The sequence below is a fragment of the Rhinatrema bivittatum genome, chromosome 4, assembly GCF_901001135.1.
Source record: "Rhinatrema bivittatum chromosome 4, aRhiBiv1.1, whole genome shotgun sequence".
Lineage (NCBI taxonomy): Eukaryota > Metazoa > Chordata > Amphibia > Gymnophiona > Rhinatrematidae > Rhinatrema > Rhinatrema bivittatum.
This window is the reverse complement of record NC_042618.1, coordinates 51,222,481-51,243,511: the sequence shown is the minus strand read 5'-3', so window position 1 is coordinate 51,243,511 and position 21,031 is coordinate 51,222,481. Positions and strand designations below refer to the sequence as shown.

The following is a 21,031-nucleotide window of genomic DNA, read 5'->3' as shown; positions in this document are numbered from 1 at the left end:
GCGGTTACTACCCTTAACAATATGCATGGGAATTACTACCTTTAACCAATAAGCCTTGATGCTTTTGATGCAACTGCTCTCTGCTTTGACTGTGAAGGGGGGTGGAGGGGGCAGTGAAGGGGAATTGGATTCACAGGTCAACCAATATGGGCCTTAACTTTTACAGTGATACACAGATATAAGGAAAAAAGCACAGGACTGCTTCTATGTCCAAGTTCAAAAGCAAAGCATGTCAGGCAGCATTGTCTAAATTTTCAAGAAGGTATCTCACCCAGTAAGAATGTTGATTTATTATAAGGCTTGGGGATAACTTGCAAAGAGCAGTAGTTGCCACCATAGGAAACTTGCTGGACAGACTAGATGGATCATTTGGTCTTTTTCTGCCATCGGTATTTTGTTGCTATGTTACTATATGCCACTTAGTCAAGGCAGATTGTGCTATCTTAATGTTCGATCCCTGGCTCTAACTGCCTTGAATGTTGAAAGGTTGACTTTACAACTTCTTGATCTGTTACAGGATGTCTGAGATCTTTTAGCATCAAGAAAGGATTCCACTAGGAAATCCTACGGGCTTAAATTACTCCTGGGGGAATTCTGCACTACTGTGGAACGCGGAATTTCCACTTTGTGTGCAGATTTTCCAATCTCGCTCATGGTGAAGATGGAGTAGGCCTCGGTGAGAGGGAGTCTGTGTGTAGAAGTTGTTTGTTTGAGAGCCTGCTGTGTGTAGGGGTGTGTGTGTGTGTGTGAGAGCATGAATGAGGGTGTGGCTGTGTGCCAGAGAGAGGGAGTCTGTGTGAGGAGATTGTGAAAGAATGTGTATCTGTGTGGGAAAAGGAGCCTGTGTGAAGGGATGTTTTTGTGTGAAAGAGGGAGCCTGTATGTAGGGGTGTGTGTGTGTGTGTGAGGGAGTGGGGGTGTGTGTGTGTATGAGAGAGAGAAAGGTAGCCTGTGTGTGTGAAAGAGAGGTACAAGGGAGCCTGTGCGAGGAGCAGTACTGAGAGGGATCAAACTCTAGGAGTGGAGATAGTGGAAGGGGTTGAGCCTAGCGGGGAAGGGGAGAGATAGTGGAGGTTGGAGGAGATGGGAGGCCTGAGAAGGCAACGTGAAAGAAGAGTGGCCAGGGGACCAGGGAGAGAGTGGAAGGGACATTATTACAATGTACTTCTAGGGAAATTCTACTCAAAATATTGTAAACTCTGCATCTTTAATAACTTTTTTCTGTATTACATTTTAAATGAATTACTTAACAATTGTCATGTATATTATTTTGATCAATATAAAGTAAGCAGAATTTTCAGTTTTTGTGCCCAGAACTTTAAAATTTTGTAGGCAGAATTTTCAATGCCCTGAGTTGTGAGCAAATGGCCTTAGATCCTTCCTTCTGCTCCATGCAAAAACTACTTGAGCACCTTCTACATTTGTCAGTCTGGTCTCAAAACCAGCTCAGTAAGGGGTAGATTTTTTTTTAAGGTGCACTCATGTCCATGTGCGCGTGCACACATGGATGCGCTGATTTTCTAGCATGCGTGTGCCAGCTGAATTTTATAATCCGCATGTGCATGTGCGGGTGGCGCACGCAAGGGGGGGAGACTTCTGCAATTTTTGCACTGCGATGCATCTCGGCCTTCCTCTCTTCCCGTCAAGTCCGCTGCAATTAAGGAGTGGACTGGGAGGCAACTTCCCTACCTAACTTCCCTTCCGCCTTCCCCTCTCCTCTCCTCTCCTCCCCACCCCTTAAACCCTTACTCCTAACTTTTTTTTTTTCTTTTGTTACTTACTGCTCCGTTGGAGCAGAAGCAACTTGTGCGCGCTGGCCGATTGCCGGTGTGTGCTTCCCCAGCACAGCAGCAAATGGCCGCTCTACCGGCCGCCTCCAGCCTTGCCCCCAGACCACGCCTTTCCTTGGGCCCGGCACTTCTGCGTGTAACGGGGGTTATACGCATGGCCGGGCCCCTTTGAAAATGCGTGCGGCACACACAAGGCCCGGCTGTGCGTGTAGCCCCCGTTTTTTTTACACATGTGGCCCATTGAAAATTTGCCTGTAAGATTTCACCTTAGTACAGTTGGCATCTATCACTAGCATATAGAAAGTAAACCATCTCTGTATAGCTTTTGGTTGTCTGGTTATGTGGGGCCTGCTTCATTTGAAGCCTTCCATCAGGCCTCCAGCTGTTTTTTGGGACCTAAATGTGGTTTTGTCCCAGCTAATGAAAACTCCCTTTGAACTGCTGTGCTTTTGTGATCTGAAGTATCTGACCTGGAAAGTTGTACTTTTGGTGGCAGTTAGTTCACCATGGAGAGTTATTTTTATTTGTATTTTTTTTTTTTATTTCTCATCTTCTATTCTGCAAATCTGTGTGGATTCCAAATTGAAACATTCATAAATGTACAAACAAACTTTTACATAAAATGTTTTAAATAAAACACATCTTATCTACACTCCTAGCTCCTTACCCATAACTGCTTAAATAAAATAGCTTTAACTTTCTTTCTAAAATGCAGGTATTTGGCTTCCTTCCACAATTCCTGATTTGAGTTCCACTATTTCGGTCCTGCTAAAGAAAAAGTTCTAATTGTTTGTTCTGATTTATATTCACTAAAATATTTAACATTCGAAATATGCTGGCCCTTTGACTGAAAGGAACAGACAGTTTGTGGTAGAATATAAAACAAAATTAAAAATATATTCTCATTGTAAATTGTTTTATGCATCAGTGTTGGCACCTTAAATTTAGTCTTTTGTTAACTGGTAACCATTGAAGCTCCTGCAGTTGTCATACCAGTCAACAGCTTTGTGACCTCATTTTGGACCATCTGCAGTAATCTATTTGACGCAATACACATACCTGTATTTCAGGCTCTAATAACTTACCCAGTTTATACCAAGTTTCATCATGATGGTGTGGCTCTGCACACTCATCCTAAGTTCCTGACTAAGATGATGATGGAATTCCATCTTAACTAATCAGTCCTTCTTCCAACATTTTTTTCCTGGGCCACCTATCTAGGAAGGTGAACAAACACTTCACAGTTTGGATTGCAAGAGAGCCTTGGCCTTCTACCTGGAGCTGACTGATGCCCATAGAAAATCCACTTCAGAATTATTTTTGTTTTTAAACCAGTAAGGCAAGGGTGGCCAACTCTGGTCCTCGAGAGCCACAGTCAGGCCAGGTTCTCAAGATACCTGCATTGAATATGCATATGAGAGATGTACATGCACTGCCTATATTGAATGCACATCTATTTCATGCATATTCATGTGGATATCCTGAAACCCTGACCTGTATGTGGCTCTCGAGGACCGGAGTTGGCCACCCCTGTAGTAAGTTATGAATTGCCTTTGCCAAACAGACTTGATCCAGTTGGCTTGCAGCTTGCATTTCCTTCTGTTATGCCTAGGTGGGCCATGTCAAGGCTCACTCTGTGACCAAGCCATGGCAGTGTTACAGCGTTGGTGGTTCCATCTTCAATCTGTCCCTGTAGAGAAGACCTGCAAAGCTGCAACGAGTTCACATTCACATTTCACTACTATTTGGACAGGGGTGGCTTGCATAACCGGTTTAGACTAATCTGTCTTTCAGCATTTGAGATGTATGGATTTATGTATTTGTATTATTTTTTAAATTTATGAATGTTTTTAATCTCTGTGAACTGTATGATTGTATATAGAACGATGGCATTCAAATAAATGAAATGAAAATGTAAACTCTAACTCTACTCCCTCCTAGAACCTTTTATTTTTGTTCCAGGGTGCCCTTTGTAGATAAGATACAATGGAAAAGAGACTTGCTGCCAACAAAAATATGTTGTCATTGTCAACATTGTTTTCCTCTTTTTTCGTTCAAGGCAGTCTGCTTTCTCCAAGGACAAGCAGGAAGGCAATTCTTGGAAGTAGGCAATCTCTAGCTAGAGAATTGCTTACCTGTAAGAGGTGTTCTCGGAGGACAGCAGGATGGCAGTCGACTAAATCTGCCTACCTCCCCTTGTTATTGGTTTTCAATTACATATGCTATGGTACAAGACTATAAAGGGACCCTTATGTTGATGCATGGTATGTTGGCATGCTGGGCACAGTCAAAGTTTGGGGCTAGGCTTCATGGGATGATGTCACCCCTACTAGTGAGGTCTGACATCCTGCTGTCCTCTGAGAACACAGATTACAATTAAGTAACTCTGTTTCTTTCTGCATCCCAGGCACTTACTACCTGGCTGCCTCTTTCACGGAGAAAAAGGAGAAAAGACCCAGTACCAGTGAATACCATCCGTGTTGTCAATAATTGCACAGCATACCTTAGGGCCAAGGAGTATTAATTGAAACAAAAACTGTCTTTAAGACCATGTACTTGAATTGTATAAAGACTTTGCCTCAGTGGTAATTCTAAAGGCAGCTCCTCTTTGTTCTTGTGAAGAAATGAGACCTAGTCAAAAATAAGACCAGGCCTTGTCAAAAATCATTTTACAGCTGCAGTTTACATGGGTTGTATATTTTAGCATTGTGCATATTACCCACATTTAGGGGTAGAAGTGCTAAAGGTTGTCTCCCAATTTGTTTATAGAAAAATAAGTACACAGGGCCCCCTTAGTGTTCAATGTTTAGTTATGTTTAAAGTGGTATTAACTATTTTTCTGGTTGATTGAAATGTGCTATAATTATTTTTTTTAGGAAAACGACAAATTCACAACTTGGGAGTCCAGCTGCAATTAAACCAACATTGCCTTGACACTGCCTTTAACTTTTTCAAGATGGCAGTGAGCAAGCATCTCACTCGTGGGAGAAAGATGAGCCATGTGATTGCTGCCTGTCTTTACCTGGTTTGTAGAACAGAAGGAACACCTCGTATCCTTTTGCTTTCAGAGGTGCAGCCATGTTTTTAAGTCTTTGCTTCTCTAGTGGAGTATATCTTTTACGAGCACGCTTTTTGGCAGTCATTAGAAAATGTTTGGTATTTCATGGTTTGTATTTTTCCATGAGCCTCGCTTAACAATCATGTTTTAGGTGATACAGCAAATTGTGAGATATGGCTGTAGTAAGTTTATAAAACATCAATACACTGGAACGTGGCTTTGAGGTATTTTGCTTTTATAAAGTAAAGAGTAGCAAATCATCTGGACCAGATGGTATATACAGAGTGCTGAAAGAACTGATAAATGAAATAGCGGACCTGCTATTGGAAACTTGTAAATTATCAAAAACATCTATGGTACCTGAATACTGGACGGTGGCGGCCAATGTAATTTTTAAAAAGGGATCAAGAGGTAATCCAGGAAAATACAGACTAGTGAGTCTGAAGTCTGTGCCAGGCAAAGTGGTAGAAACTATCATAAAGAACTAAATTGCTGAACATATAGATAAGCATAATTTAATGGGACAAAGTCAATATGGATTTAGTCAAGGGAAGTCATGCCTCACAAATTTACTTTATTTTTTTGAGGGTGTAAATAAGCATGGATAAAGGAGAGCCAGTTGATATGGTGTATCTGGATGTCCAGAAAGCATTTGACAGAGTCCCTTATGAGAGACTTCTTAGGAAATTAAAAAGTGATAGGATAGGGAGCACTGTCCTATTGTAAATTGCCAACTGGTTAGAAGAGAGAAGAAAACGAGCAGGGCTAAAATGACCTGGAAATGAGAACAAGTGAGGTGATAAAATTTGCAGATGACACAAAATTATTCAAAGTTGTTAAATCACAAGAGGATTGTGAGAAATTGCAAGAGGCATTGCAAGACTGGGAGACTGGGCTTGCAAATGACAATTGAAATTTAATGTGCACAAGTGCAAAGCACTTACAGCTATATAATGCAAGGTTCCACATTAGGAGTCTCCACTCAGGAAAAGGATCTAGATGTCGTCATTGAAAATATGATGAAATGTTCTGCGTAGTGTACAGCAGCAGCCAAGAAAGCAAATGAAATGCTAGGGATTCTTCTATTTCACTAAATGAAACTGTATATATATGATGTATAAATCGACAATTGTAATTAAATGAACATCATATTCACAAGCTGAAAAACAATTTCATACCATGTAGTCTATTGGATGAGTGTGGAAACCTCATAAACAAAGTGAGCTTCTTTTTACTTTGAGAAGGTAACTCACGAGTAGGTTTTGCAGCGTTTTAAATGCTGCTTACCAGTCAATTATGGTACTTAAGACTGTGTAACCTCATTTCAATCATTAGTGACCACACTCGTTGTTATGCATTATATTTTTTTTAAACTTTTTCACAAAGAATTTTTTTGTTAGACTGGACACTTATTGCATTGCTTGGACAGCGTTTGACAACACCAACCCGACCTGACACGGTTCGTGGGCTTCGTCAGGGGTGGTAAAGTTGTGCGGTGTCTACAATATAAAAGCAAAGAATTGTACTTATCTTGGATTGTTGAACATCAATATGTATCGCTGTTCAAGCTTATATACGTTCTTTATGACTGTCTCACTGCATGCGCTGCTACTCGGTCTCAGCTTTAACTAAACCGGGATCCGCCATTGTTTGTAACAGACTTTTTAAAGTAACCAATTAATTCAGAACAAGCCAATCAGTAATGGAGGAGGTTGCTCTAACAACCAATGGCAGGATAGAGCAATGAAGACCATTCAACACTGTCATTTAGACCATCTGGGGCTTCTGACGCGAGGCTGAAAATCCACCACTGCTCGCGATAGCTGAGTTGACAACTAATATCACCACCATGATCGCTCTTAGACACTTTTTCCAGGATTGTCCATTTAAGTTGTTCCAATGTGTGGTGAGCCCGGAGACAATGTTTGACAATTGGAGCCTCTATGTTGCCAGTGTTTAGACTGCTTCTATGCTCACGCAGCTACGTTTTAATTTGTCTGCTGGTGCAGCCAACATATAGAAGTGAACAAGGACATAGGATCAGGTACACTACTTGTGTGGACTCACATGTGGTGTTATGATTCTTTCTGTATATTCTACCAGTGATAGGATGATGCCATTCATTACCTTCAATAGTGGCGATGCACATATCACATTTGCCGCACTGTCTGTGAACTCCATTGAATGGAGATTGATTGACCTGAGCAAGAGATACATGCTCCACATAATCGCGGATATTTTTCCTTCTTTGGTACGAAATCAGTGGAGATTCCGCAAATGAAGGATGAAGTTGTAGAACATGCCAATGTTTTTTGATACTCTGCGCAATCAAATACGATTTGTCTGTATGTTGTAAGACACACATACTCACTGTAACAGGTGGTTTAGATTGGTACTGTAATGCAGTGCGGGGAGAGTAATAGGCTCGTTTGTAGGCTTTGTACACTACTGGCTAAGGGTAGCCGCGGTCAAGAAATCTTTTTGCTAATGAAAGTGATTGGATTTTGAATTCATGATCGATTGAACACAGCCTGCATATTCTAAAAAACTGGCTGACAGGGAGGCCATTTTTAAAGGCCCGTGGATGGAAATTGTTATACATTAATAGATTGTTTCTATCAATTGATTTTCGATGGACTGTTGTGTGCAACTTCACTCCTTGTTTGGAAATCAATATATCCAGAAATACAATTTGCTCCAGGCTAGCTTGGACTGTGAATTGCAAGTTAGGGTCCAAATTATTGATCCATTTGGAAAATGAGTCCAAAGCTGATGCTTCCGCGGTCCAAGCAGGATGATAGTCCTCAAACATGGGGTGACATCATCATATGAGCCCGGCATGGAAATCTTATGTAAAAGTTTCTGGAACTTTGACTGAACTTACTTAGCATGCCCTATTCCAAGCATCCATACGGGTTCCCTCTTCAGTAACTTTTTGTTTTCCCCCATGGAGCTTTTACTTTGTGGTAGAGTGAGCTTGTGATTTTTCCTTAAAAATTGCCTTGGAAACTTTTTTTTCACTGTCCTTTTCGGGTATTTCTCGTGAATTCATCGATCACGGGTCCCTCTTGTTCCTTCTAGTTTTCCCAGTCGGGTTTTTTGTCGGTTTGGTAAATTTTATTTTGCTTTCATTGCCTCCCCCGTGGCAGTGGTGCCTCTGTGCCTGCTGATGTCGACCGCCTACCATTACCGTATCTCAATTTTTTTCCCCCCCTTTTCTTTCGTTCGGCATGGCCTCGTATGGTTTCCGTCTGTCCCCTAGGTATCCGAGGACCATGTCCTTTACAGACCCCCATGAGGTATGTGTCCTCTGCCTGGGGGCATCGCATGATGTCTGGGTTTGCCGCATGTGCGCCCAGATAACCCCAAGGAATGTTGCACTCGGCTCGACAAGATGGAGAAATTATTTGGGTCGAGGAAGTCCGAGACATTGACATCAGCAGCATTTATTTATTTATTTATTTAGCATTTTTTTATATACCGAGGTAGAGCAGAGTAGCCTTCACTCCGGTTTACAGATTATAACAACATGTTACATAAAACTAATTGAGGACATTGAAGAGAAAACAACAATTAACAATCTGAGAACTGTCATGTCAAACATAAGAGCAGGGCAAGATATCCCAAAGGATAAACACATTGAGCATAGCAGATAAGATGTACCAAAGGATAGGTACATTAAATAGTCTGAGATCAAGTATAATGAAAAAATAGACTTAGATATCTGTAGGAAACAGGAAGATTAGACAGAGGGGGGAATAAATGACAAAATATGGGAAGCTGTGGGATTAAGTTTTGAGATTGTTGTGCAGGCTGTCAGTATGAGATTGGCAGAGGAGCCAGGCTTTTAGTTCTTTCTTAAAAGATTTTGGGTTTTCTTGGGAGGTGAGGAACTGAGGTAAGGAGTTCCATAGTTTTGGGCCGATGATAGAAATGGCTCTGTTTCTGGTGGACGAGAGTTTAGCATGAGGGAGTGATGGAATCACTAGCTGTAGTTTACTAGTTGATCTTGTTGTGCGTGGAGAGTACTGGATATGAATGATGTCATCAAGTGCGGTGTAGTCTGCTTTGTATATTGCTTTCTGTAAAGTTGAGAGGATCTTAAATTCGATTCTTTGTTCAATTGAGAGCCATTGTAACTGCTTGAGTACGGGTGAGATATGATCAAATTTTCTTTTACCCGTCAGGACTCTGGCAGCAGCATTCTGAAGAAGTTGCAAGGGTCTTAGGGATGATTTAGGTAAGCCAATTAGTAGAGAATTGCAATAGTCCAGACCAGAGAAGATTAGGGTTTGAAGGGCGGTTTTGAAATCATGGGGGTGAAGCAGAGGTTTTAGGTGTTTGATTACATGTAATTTGTGAAATCCTTCTTTTATTTTTGAAGAGATGTGTATTTTATAGTTTAGATCGCTATCAATCCAGAAGCCCAAGTCCTTAACGTTGTCTTTGAGTTGGATGGTGGTATTGTCAAATTGGAAAGGTGGGATAAATTTTGGTCTGACATTATTTCTGGCGATTAGAATGCATTCGGTTTTGTTCATGTTTAAGCATAATTTGAGCTGTAGTAACATGTTTCTGATTGAATCAAGGAGTGATGCAGCACTGGACATAGAATCTTCAGTGGAGGAGGAAATTGGAATGAGAATTTGAATATCATCGGCGTACATGTAATAGGTAATATCAAGTTTGGATAGGAGATGGCATAGCGGAATAAGGTAAATGTTAAACAGAATGGGAGAGAGAGCTGATCCTTGTGGTACACCAGTATTGAGGGGGATGGCATTTGAAGAAGAGTTGTTGTAAGAGACTCTGAAAAATCTATTTTTCAGGAAGGAAGAAAACCAACTTAGGGTTTTTTCAGCGAGACCGATGGTTTCCAGACTAGAAATAAGCAAATTGTGGTCCACCGTATCGAAGGCTGCGGAGAGGTCTAGAAGAATCAGTAAATATCCTTTTTTGTTGTCAAGACCTCTTAGAATTGTATTGGAAAGGTTGAGTAGGAGGGTTTCAATGCTGTGGTTTTTTCTAAAACCAAATTGGGTGGGGTAAAGGATTTTGTTGTCATCCAAATGATCATTGAGTTGTTTCAGTACAGCCTTCTCAGTCAATTTGGCAAAGAAGGGTAGGTTAGAGATTGGGCGGTAATTATTAAGGTCGTCGGGGTTGAGGTATTTTTTCTTTAAAAGAGGAGTGATAGTGGCAATTTTAAGCATGGGAGGTAGCTCACCTTCATCTAGGGATTTGTTGATGATTGCTGCAATTGTTGGGGCTAAAGGATGAGCAATTTCCTTAAGAACTCGAGTGGGAATGGAGTCTAAATCATGTCGTGCAGGGTTGATTTTTTTAATCATTTTTTCAGTTTCCAAAATGGATATGTGTCTGAATTCGAACCAGGGAGAGATGTTATTTGTTGAGGTTTGCATTTGTAAAGGCAAGTTTGATGTAGAGTTGAGGGAATCTATGATTTTGGAGATTTTGTCGTTGAAAAAGATAGCTAAGTCTTGGCTTAGGTTTTTTTTGGAGACAGGAACCATGTCCCGATGGAGCCACACTGATGGACACTGAGCCATTGGCATCGGCGGGGCCATCAGTTCCGTCGATGCTATTGGCAGATAGGGGTGCCGGGGACTGCCCTCTGTCGGTCTCTTCCAAGTCGAGGACATTGGGTTAGTCGTCATCGACCTCAGCAACAGGGAAAGACCGGGCTGAGCACTGAGGGAAGCCAAGGAAACATTGGCACTGGTCAACCTCGATGCACAGTGCTGTGCTTGGGTAGACACCAGCTCATTCTGTGATGCCCCCAAGGCAACTCTGGGACAAGGAGTGCCCATCCTCCATTGATGACCGGGGGGGGGGCTCTGTGATGGTCGCCATCAGTATTGGTGCCAGTCGCTGATCCAGTCTGTTTTGGCATCGGTAGCTTTTGAGGAGGAGCTGGAGTGCAGGGTCCAGGTGGCTGTCCAGCAGGCATTGCAGGGCATCAAACCGGCAGAACAGACTATGCTGGTGCTGGCACTCGCCTTGCTGGAACGGCTCAACGTACTTATCACCCTACAATGTTGGCTCTGGTTCCCGGGAGGCCATCGATGCTTGGTGGGGCACCAATGCTTCCCTTGACTGATAAATTGCTTGTTGCCGGTTCCTCCTCTGAGGAAGCTCCATTGTGGCCGGCAGGGACGCAGAGGCTGCAGCCCCCCCCCCGTCCAGCTTTGCCAGGTCTGGCACCGATGCTCATGTCTTTGGACATAAGCAGAGCACCCAGGATTCCATACCCTGTAGACTACAGTGAGGATGCGGTCCCCGTATGTCCCCTGGGGGGATAACACTGCGGAATCCTCTTCTGAAGACTCAGAGGGTCTCCCTCAGAACAATCTCCTCCAGATGAGCGAAGGAGGTCTCCTCCGGAGTTCTTGACCTTTGTAGGTTTTATACGGCTGATGGCAGAGGCTGTCCCTTTTCAGTTAATAACTGAGAAGGATGCCAGGCATAAGATGCTAGAAATCTTCCAGTTCATGGAGGCTCCTAAAGAGATCGTGGCGGTCCCGGTGCATGAGATCTTTAAGGAGCTGCTGCTGAGGATCTGGGAGCATCCCCTCACTGTATCTACCGTCAACAGGAAGGCACATGGGATTTACCTCATCCAACAGGTTACTGGATTCAAGAAGCATCACACCATTCAGTAGTGGTCAAATCCGCTCTCAAGAGAATGTGCAGTCTCAGTAGCAGGACCCGCACTGTGGAATAAGCTACCTTCAAAACTGAGAACGGAACCCTCAACACAGATTTTCAAGAAATCACTAAAAACCTGGCTATTCCGGAAAGCCTTCCAACCAACAAGTTAACCCTGCTTCTCCGTAACCAACCAGAAAATCAATCCGGACCATTACTTAATATGAGAACACACCATTAAGACTACAGTAAATCTCAGACCAGACTTCAGAATAATCTATTTAAGTCCCCCCACCCCCAGAATATCTGTGGACCTCAACCCCAGAGCTCTTATACTCCCAGTTTACTAACTTAGTTTGTTACATTGTTAGGATTATTTGACCTTGCCGTCGATACGATGTAAAGATATTATGACCTGTTCTCAAAGTATCTCATGAATCCACTATACTGTTAGAAAGATATGACATTGTTGCTGTTACAGTGTAAAGATAATTTGACCCGTTGTCAAATTATCCCACAAGTTACCATGTAAACCGATGTGTTATTCCTTATTGAATGTTGATATAAATAAAATAAATAAATAAGAAGGCTCTTGGTCCCAAGGGCAAGGTTCATAGAGCGATGAGTGCTCTTGGGAGGAAAGTGTTCCAAGGGGCCACGCTCATTGCCTGCATTGCTTCTTACCAGCTCTGCATGAGCCAGTACTCACACAACCTCTGGAAGCAGGTGCAAGAAGTGGGCGAGAGACTGCCTCAGCAGCAACAAGACCCCTTATCGCTGGTGTGTCAGGGCATTGGAGTGTGGAAAACACGTGGTTCGTTCAACCTATGATGTTTTCGAGTCTGCAGTGAGAATGTCTGCAGCAGGACTCTGTGCCCGCAGAATGACATGGCTGCAGGCTCCGATCTCCATCTGGATGTGCAGGAAAGACTCGTTGACCTGCTGTGCAAAGGAGAGAATCTCTTCAGAGATAAGATGAAGGACGTGGTGGCCCAATTATGGGATCACCATGAGACCCTCCAACAGCTCTGTGCCAACGCTTCAGACCTGCCCTCCTCAGCCAGGAGGTCTGTGAGGCAGTGTCAGAAGAAGTATTTCTACCGCCAGAGGAAGTACTATCCTCAGGCCCCTCACTCCCATTTTCAGAGGGTGAGCTCATAGGGCCATTCCAGGCAACAGAGAGCTCCCAAACCCCAGTCGGCTCCCCAGCCAAATGCTGGGACAGGGTTTTGACTGGATTGTAGAGAGTATGTCGGCCACCTGTACCTGAGACCCTGTACCCCCTGGTCGGGGGCAGGCTATGGTTCTTTGCGGATCTGTGGCCCAGTAAAACATCAGACCAGTGAGTTCTGTCCATCAAAGGTACCAATTAAATCTATTGGGTGAACCTCCAAATTGCCCCCGTGCCCATTTTGGGGGCCAAAAGTACATCAGGAGGTACTACTTCGGGAGCTCTCCACCCTTTTAATGGCCAGAGGGCAGGGATTCTACTTCTGGTACTTCCTGACTCCAAAGAGAACAGGGGGACTCTGTCCTATTCTAGACCTAAGGGCCTTGTACAGATTTCTCAAAAAAATTCAAGATGTTTTCCCTCCTGCAAAAAGGAGACTGGTTATGCTCCCTCAATTTAAAAGACGCATACACTCACCTAGAGATCTTTCTGGGTCACAGGAAGTATCTCAGATTTGTAGTGTGAAAACAGCACTTCCAGTACAGAGTGTTGCTGTTCTGGCTAGCGTCAGCCCCAGGTCTCTTCACAAAATGTCTGGCCCTGGTGGGGAGTGGTGGGGGGTGGGGGGGGGGGGGCACACTTCCGCAGACTGGCAGTGCATGTTTTCCCATACTTAGACAATTGGCTGGTCAAGAGCACCTCTTAGGAGCCGCTTGGTCCTTCTGCTTGAACATCCAGGTGTTGGAGACACTAGGGTTCATCAACTACCCAAAGTCCCATCTCAGCCCATCATCTTTATTGGACTTCATAAGAGCCCTACTAGACACAGCTCAGGCAAAAGCCTTCCTACCGCGTTCCAGGGTGGTCACCTTGGTGTCCATTGCGGTGGGGCTTCAACAGAGCCAGCAGGTTTCAGCTCGGCACATGTTGAGGCTGTTGGGCCACATGGACGGTTGCATTCCTTCCCTAATAACTCCTAGCATGTTATTTGTTTTCTTGGCTGCTGCTGCACACTCAGGCCAATGCAATATCAGCACAGGGAAAATGGGTGCTCATAATTGAGCGCCCACTCTCCTAACACACGCCGATTGACCTCTCCGGGACGCCCAATTTAATATTTAAATTGGTTGCTGCAGTAAAACGGAAGCGCTAGGGGAAATTGTGCACCATGCAGAGGATAGGCTAGAGGGGGAGATAAAAAAATAAATAAATAAAATAAGAGGCAGGATGGCGGCATGACTGGGTCAAAACACTACTCTGCATTTTTCCTCATAATCTGATTTTTCTTGGAGTTATGCCATCCGAAAGGGAAGGTATGGGTCTTGCCTCCCAATTTACCCCTCCTATCCAGGTAGCAGTTCATACCAGCTTGCTTCAGCAGTGCAAACTGGGATTGCTGGCTCTGATGTGAGTTGGACAAAGGAGGACTTGACTCACCAGGAGAAGTCTCTCTCAGTCCCCCGGATCTTCGCCTTCCGAAGGCCGAGAGATCTGCTACCCCCCCCCCCCCACCCCCCCACTGCAACTCTTGGCACTTCAAGATGATGTTTGCTCAGCGCCTGCGAAGGGGAGAGAGTTTGGAAGAGCAGGGCTCAAGTAGCCATTACCATCTTTGCTACTTGAAGACTTGGGGGGACTAAGATTTGCCGCTTGCCTGTTTTCTTCCTCTCCCCTTGTGGATAGGGGAGAGCAAACAGTCATCTGTCCTAATACTGGTCGGTACTGCAAGTTTAGCACATCGTGAGTCCGCTGGTGAGTCTCTCCCTTTTCCAGCTCAACTGGCAGTGGTCACTTAGACGCTTATTGGGACTTGATTGCAGGCTTTGAAAGTTCTTTGAAGGAAAGAAACACAAAGATTGACCGCCTGTCCAATAAGGTGGGACAGTATGGGAAATAATTGATCTTCAGCTTGGGGAGATGAAGTCTAAGATTCTGGCTACTGAAACAGCAATTGAAAATATTCAAACTTTTAATTCTTTTGCAGTTAAGGATTGGAATAACCTCTCTTGCAGAATTGAACTTCTTGAGAATCACATCAGGTGTTTGAACTTAACGATTCTTGAACTTTCCTAGGGTGGTAGGAGAGCATCCTTGTCATACCCTTAGGAAATATTTGCTTGAGATTCTTCACTTTGACTCTGATAAGGTTGCTTCTATTAACAAAGTTTATTTCTTTCCCTCTATTAATAGAATGAGTTCTCAGCAGTCTCAATCTGTTCAGTTTCCTAATATTGCAAATTTGACTGATTTTCTTAAATTCTGATGCTAAGCTTGAGTGCTCTACGTTGCTAGTTTTTTATTTCTGAACTGGATTTAAATGAAATGATGAAACGATATTTCAAGAATATTTCCTCTTTGTTTCATTGACAGTTGATTCGTATTTTTCCTAATTTTGCACATTCTAGCCAAGAGTGAAGGAAATATTTTATTGCTCTAAGGCTGCAGGCTATTTCTTTAGGGTGTTCCTTTGTTCTTAGATATTCCTACACATGTGTTATTAGATATCGGAATGAATGTTTTATGTTTTTTCCTTCCTGAGCAACTCAAGTCTTTTATCAATTCCAGGAGTGTTGTAATCTCTCCTGGACCCCAGTAGGTCTAGTCTTTTGACCCATATTGATGTATCACTGTCTGTGAAATCACATTAAGCTTGTTTCTTTGGTTTGTTTAATTTCCTTCTAATTTTTTTTCTGCCCTGTGCTTTGATATATTTACTTTTGGAGATGTATGATTTATGATGTTTGGTTTTTTTGTAATTTTTTTCTAGTATTGTATAATCATTGATCATCTAGCTTTTTCTGTAAGCAAGGTGTATTCCTTTCTTTAATATATAAATTCAATAAAGAAATAGTTAAAATAAAGGACAAAGAATGCAAGCAAAAATGAAGGCAAAATCTAAAAAGCAAAAGTGCCAAAAAAAAAAAAATCCAAAGAATAACACCACAACAAAAAATGGTTACAAGGAAAAATACATTTTATTCTTAGCTTCTAAAAATGTTTACTTGTCCAAGTTTTCTAAATATTTTTCTATCCATCCACGCTCTTAGGGATTTGTTTTGGAACCATGTAAGTTCATTGTTTTCCTGAATAGTAGGAAATATTTATAACTTTGCCAATGAGTCTAAGAACTGTAAGATAGTGGATTCTCCTGATGGTCGACAGATTGAGATGTGATCTCAGTTTGAAGAATTAAGCTTTGTAATTTGTTGCCAGAGAGTATGATAAAAGCAGTTAAAATAGCTGGGTTTGAAAAAAGTTTGGACACATTCCTGGAGAAATCCATAAATGCTTATTAAGCAAGTAGATTTAGAGAAAGCCACTACCTATCCCTGTGTGTTAGCAGCATGGGATCTCAGTAGTATTTGTAATTCTGCTAGGTACTTGTGATTTGATTGGCCATTGTTGGAAACAGGATACTGAGCTTGATGGACCTCCGGTTTGACCCAGTATGGCAAATCTTATGTTATAATAGGATTCAGGTTTATAAAATCATGAGTGGGGTGGAACAAGTTAATAAATAATGGCCATTTGTTTACCCTTTCAAATAACATTAGGACTAGAGGACACTCCATGAAATCAGCAGCAGATTTGTCACATTTGAGAAAGCGTTTTATCTCTCAGTGGACAATAAAGTTCATTTTGTTGCCAGAGGATGTGACCAAGAAGACATCTGGTATATCTCGGGTAAAAGGTTTGGACAAGTTCCTGAAGGAAAAGTGCATAAACAGTTATTAGCCAGGTGGACTTGGGGGAAAGCTGCTGCTTAATCTTAGGCATGACCAGAAAGAAATGGATCTGCCAGATATTTCCCTGTTACCCAGATTAACAACGGTCTTAGACAGGCTGCTGGGCTCGGTGGACTTTTGCTCTGCTTAGCGCACAGCACTTATGTTCTTATACCAAATGTAAGTGTGTTAAAATACTGATTTGCATAGACAATACATTTTAATTAGTAGTGAATTAGTGGGATTGGCTTTCTTGAATAGTGAACATTTAAGCTTTCTGTACTAAAGTAATATTCATATAGTGAAGAACAACAATATTGAGAAGTGTATAAAATATGTTTCTTCACATGGGCAGTAAATATTGAGGTTTTCTGGGAGGAGGGAATGGAGGAGCTGGCATTGCATAATTGGTTGTGAAATGAAATTTAACATTTCACAGTTTTTTTTTATGCAACATTTAAAAATAACCAGCAGAAAGTTTAGTTTCATGTTTCCTGTGACTATATGGTGCTTCCTCCGCTCAGTTTTTATGGATGCAGTTCTTAAAAACTGCTCAGCGATGCATACAAGTGTTTCCTTGTCTGCATTCCAACTCAGCACTAGAAAACTACTTCATTGTTTAGTCTCCTCCGTCTGGTTTAATTGGCGTGTGAAGGGCAGTGCCTGGCTGTCAGTTATTTCTGTTAGATCTGTTTTTCTGACTTGTCAGGTCATATATAAAATATTTTCTGTTGATGTATATATTTTTGGGTTTCTTTAGTTTCCCCAAGCCAGGTATTACAACAAGAATTGTGAATAGCTGTACTTTTTTTTTTTTTTCCTCAAATGTTTTATCATTGAGAGATGTGCAGTGATCGGTTTCATAAAATTAGTGGCAGGTTTGTAAGATGAAAGATTTGAAGCCATCTAGTGACTATGCAGCCCAAGACCGATATATAAAGAGGTTTCTTCACACAGTTTGCCCAAGGCAATCCTGTACTCTGCTTGGCTGCAGACATTGCTATCAATTTTTCCTTTTTGATGAGTAGTAATCTACAAAATCGGTCTGATGCTGAACCAGAAGGTTTTTGTGCAGATAATTTCTTTTGCAATTTAGCTTAGAGTAATAGAAGTTCACAGGGCCGCTGGAAGCAGTAGCAGGCTGATACAATATCGGCACGCGTTAAACAGGTGCTCGTGATTGAGCACCCGCTCCCTTAATGCACGCCGATCCACCTGTCCTGGGTGCCCGATTTAACGGGTGCCACGGTAAAAGGAAGTGCTAGGGGACATTGTGTGCCCCTAGCGCCTCCTCAGCAGCGGACACCTGGGAGAGGTGGCTGTCAATTGGTTAGTAAAATGGAACACTCATTAATTGAGCGTCCCTTTTCCTAACCTGACCACTGGCACCCTTTTTTTTTGTAAATTCGCCTATTTCAGTTCCTCCGACTTAATATAGCAATGATATTAAGTCAGAGAAAACAAAAAAAAAAGGAACAGAAAAGCAGTATTTTTTTTGCTTTTCTGTTAATTCTTGAGGAGCCCAAAAAAATAACACCTGCTCCGGGCAGGTGTTAATTTGTACAGGTTAAAATATGCGTCAGTTGCACATTTTTATTTTTTTTAATTGGAGAATAGCTAATAGTCTCATCAACATGCATTTGCATGTGATGAGCGCTATTACTTTCGCAGGGGCTTGGACGCGCTAATCCCCTTATAGCATAAGGGGATTAGCGCGTCCAACCACACTGTATTGCATCGGCCTGCAACAACTTACAGCGCCACCGGTCAGGGGGCAGCATTGGCTTGCTCTTTCCTTCCTATTCATGCAGCTGGAAGAGAAAGTGTCATGGCGCAGTCCCATGTGGGTAGGACGAAGGAAAGACCATGTAAGTGCCAATGTAGGTGAGAAGAAGAAGAGCACGACCTCGCCATAAGAAGAAGCGGTATTGGTTCCAGCCTGCGCTGTAGTGAAGAGCAGGAAGTTGTAATGTCAGCCCTTGTCAGTCGTAGAAAGCTGCGCAGCAGGCAGAGTAACATCAGCCCCCGCAGTCCTGAAGAAAAATGAAAAGCGCGGGGGCTGAAGGATGAGGCTGTGGCTGTTGGCCTTGTGCTGCCGGCAGAGGGGCAGTTAAATGAGAGAGCATGTTTGTGTATGAGGTCGTGTGTATGCATGAATGGGAGAGGGCGCATGTATGAGACAGGGCATATCTGTGTGTACATGTATGAGAAAGCATGTGTGTACATATGAAAGAGAGAGAGGATAAAGTTTGAGCAACAACCCCTCTCCTCTCCCCCTGCTAATCTGGAATTCAAAAGATCCCAGGTAGGGACAGCAGGGGAACATAAGATATGCCATATTAGGTCAGACCAAGGGTCCATCAAGCCTAGTATCCTGTGTTCAACAGTAGCCAACCAAATTACAAGTACCTGGCAAGAATCCAAATGTTAAATGAATAGATCCCATTTTTTTTAACTTTATTAATTTTAATTATTGGATGCTGTCTGATGTGTCTGTTTTTAAATGTTTTTTGGCATTTGAAAAATTTGTATAACTTAAATTACTGTTATGAAATATTTCTTTTATTAGTATGTTTCATTCAATTGATAAAATAATAAAATCAAGAAATATAAATTAACATGGAATGGTGATTCTGTTTTTCTGTTGTTGCACTGCATAAAGAGTCTGGCTTCTTGTGGTTTCCAGTTCAGTTTGTGTCTACACATTTCTATTTATAGTTTGTATTTGGTGAAGGTCTGTCTGTTCTGCATATATGATTGAAGTGAGGTATTCTGCTAGCATGTAATTTCTGTGTAGGGATCTATAGAAACCTGGTTTGTTCTATTTTCCTAATAGGAGTTGTATTGGTGTGTTAAGGCCTGGTGCAATATTTATTTATTTAAAAATTCTTATATACTGCTATACAGTTGGGTTATAGATCTAAGCGGTTTACAGGAAAGTGTGCATACATAATAGGTTATTCATTACATACAAAAATTTAAAACAATCATTAAAATCATTAAAAAAGGTAAAAACTAGGGGGTAGATTTTCAAAAACGGCGCGTTCGTGTACTTTTGTTGGCGCTCCAGGCGCAAACAAAAGTATGCGGGATTTTAGTAGATACGCGCATAGCCGCTAAAATCCTGGATCGGCGCGCGCAAGGCTGCCTATTTCGTGTAGCCGGCGCGCTCCGAGCCGCGCAGCCTGCCACCGTTCCCTCCAAGGCCGCTCTGAAATCGGAGCGGCCTCGGAGGGAATTCGCTAATGCCCTCCCCTCACCTTCCCCTCCCTTCCTCTACCTAACCCACCCCCCCGGCCCTGTCTAAAACCCCCCCCCTACCTTTGTTGGGGGATTTACGCCTCCCAGAGGGAGAAGTAAATCCCCGTGCGCCAGCGGGCCGCTGGCGCGCCTAGACGCAACCCGGGGGCGGTTCCGGAGGGCGCGGCCATGCCCCCGGACCGCCCCGGGCCGAAACCACGCCCCCGGGCCCGCCCCCGAAACGCCGCGTCCCGCCCCGAAAACGGCACGCCGCTCGGCCCCGCCCCGACACGCCCCCCCTCGGAAAACCCCGGGACTTACACGCGCGCCGGTAGGCCTATTGAACATAGGCGCACCGGCGCGCAGGGCTCTTAAAATCCGCCCCACGATGCATAGATAAGTGCTGAAAGCTTATAAAAACTGAACATTTTATAAAAATGGGGAAAAACTATTAGGGATCTTTAGGTTTGCTATAATAAGCAAGGGTGCAAAAATGTGTTTGAAATGAGGCGGATGTAGATTGGAAGTGAATTCCACAAGATTGATCCTGTTATCGAAGACTGATGCCTACAAGTCAAGTCCAGTCTGGCCATTTTTACTGTGGGAACTTCAAGAATGCATTTGTCCATTGATCTTAGTTGACGAGAGGGCTGATAAAGTCTTAACATAGAACATAACCAAACGGTAGACGGGTTGTAAATTAAGTTGTTTTGATGGAAAGATCCTTATATTGGATACGGTAGTGTAGAGGGAGCCAGTGAAGAGATTGGAGAGGTGGTGTAATGTGTTCTCTGCGAGGAATGTTAGAAATTATACATGCTACTGAGTTTTGGATACGTTGAAGAGGGCGGATAGTTGAAGCTGGGCGACCTAGATATAAAGAATTACAGTAGTCTAAACTTTACAATATTAATGCTTATACAACTGAACGGAAATCAGAGGGGAAGAGGAGCAGTTTTAGTTTTCTAATTAATTGTAGTTTAAAAAAGGATTTTTGTAACAAGAGCAGAAATATTAGTACTCATAGCTTAGAATCGATCAGTACACCTAAATTTCTGGCACAGTTTGTTATTGGAATAGAGCGATTTTCAAAGGTAAAGTTAGCTGGAGGACAATGTGAAGATTCAGGGATGGTGGATAGAAAAATAAACTCTGTTTTTGCTGTGTTTAATTTTAGGCGGTTATGTGATAGCCATGTATGTATTGTTTTTAAGTATAATTGTATTAATGATAAGGTCTTGGGCCATGAGACTAAGTAGGGAATGATAAACTGAATGTCATCTGACTATATTTTGGAATTTAAATCAAGGCCTGAGAGCAGGTGACAAAGGGGAAGCAAATAGATGTTAAAGAGAATAGTGGATAATGAGGACCCTTG

At 42.7% G+C, this 21,031-nt stretch overlaps 1 protein-coding gene across 2 annotated transcripts in view; it reads left to right on the top strand.

The window, feature by feature from the left end:
- Positions 1–21,031, top strand: part of BRF1 (BRF1 RNA polymerase III transcription initiation factor subunit) — a 572,778-nt gene that overhangs the window by 74,052 nt on the left and 477,695 nt on the right. For both annotated transcript variants that reach the window (XM_029598099.1, XM_029598098.1), the window contains exon 3: positions 4,667–4,840. In XM_029598099.1, the coding sequence (XP_029453959.1) occupies positions 4,667–4,840 (174 nt within the window). The remainder of the gene's footprint in view (positions 1–4,666; positions 4,841–21,031) is intronic.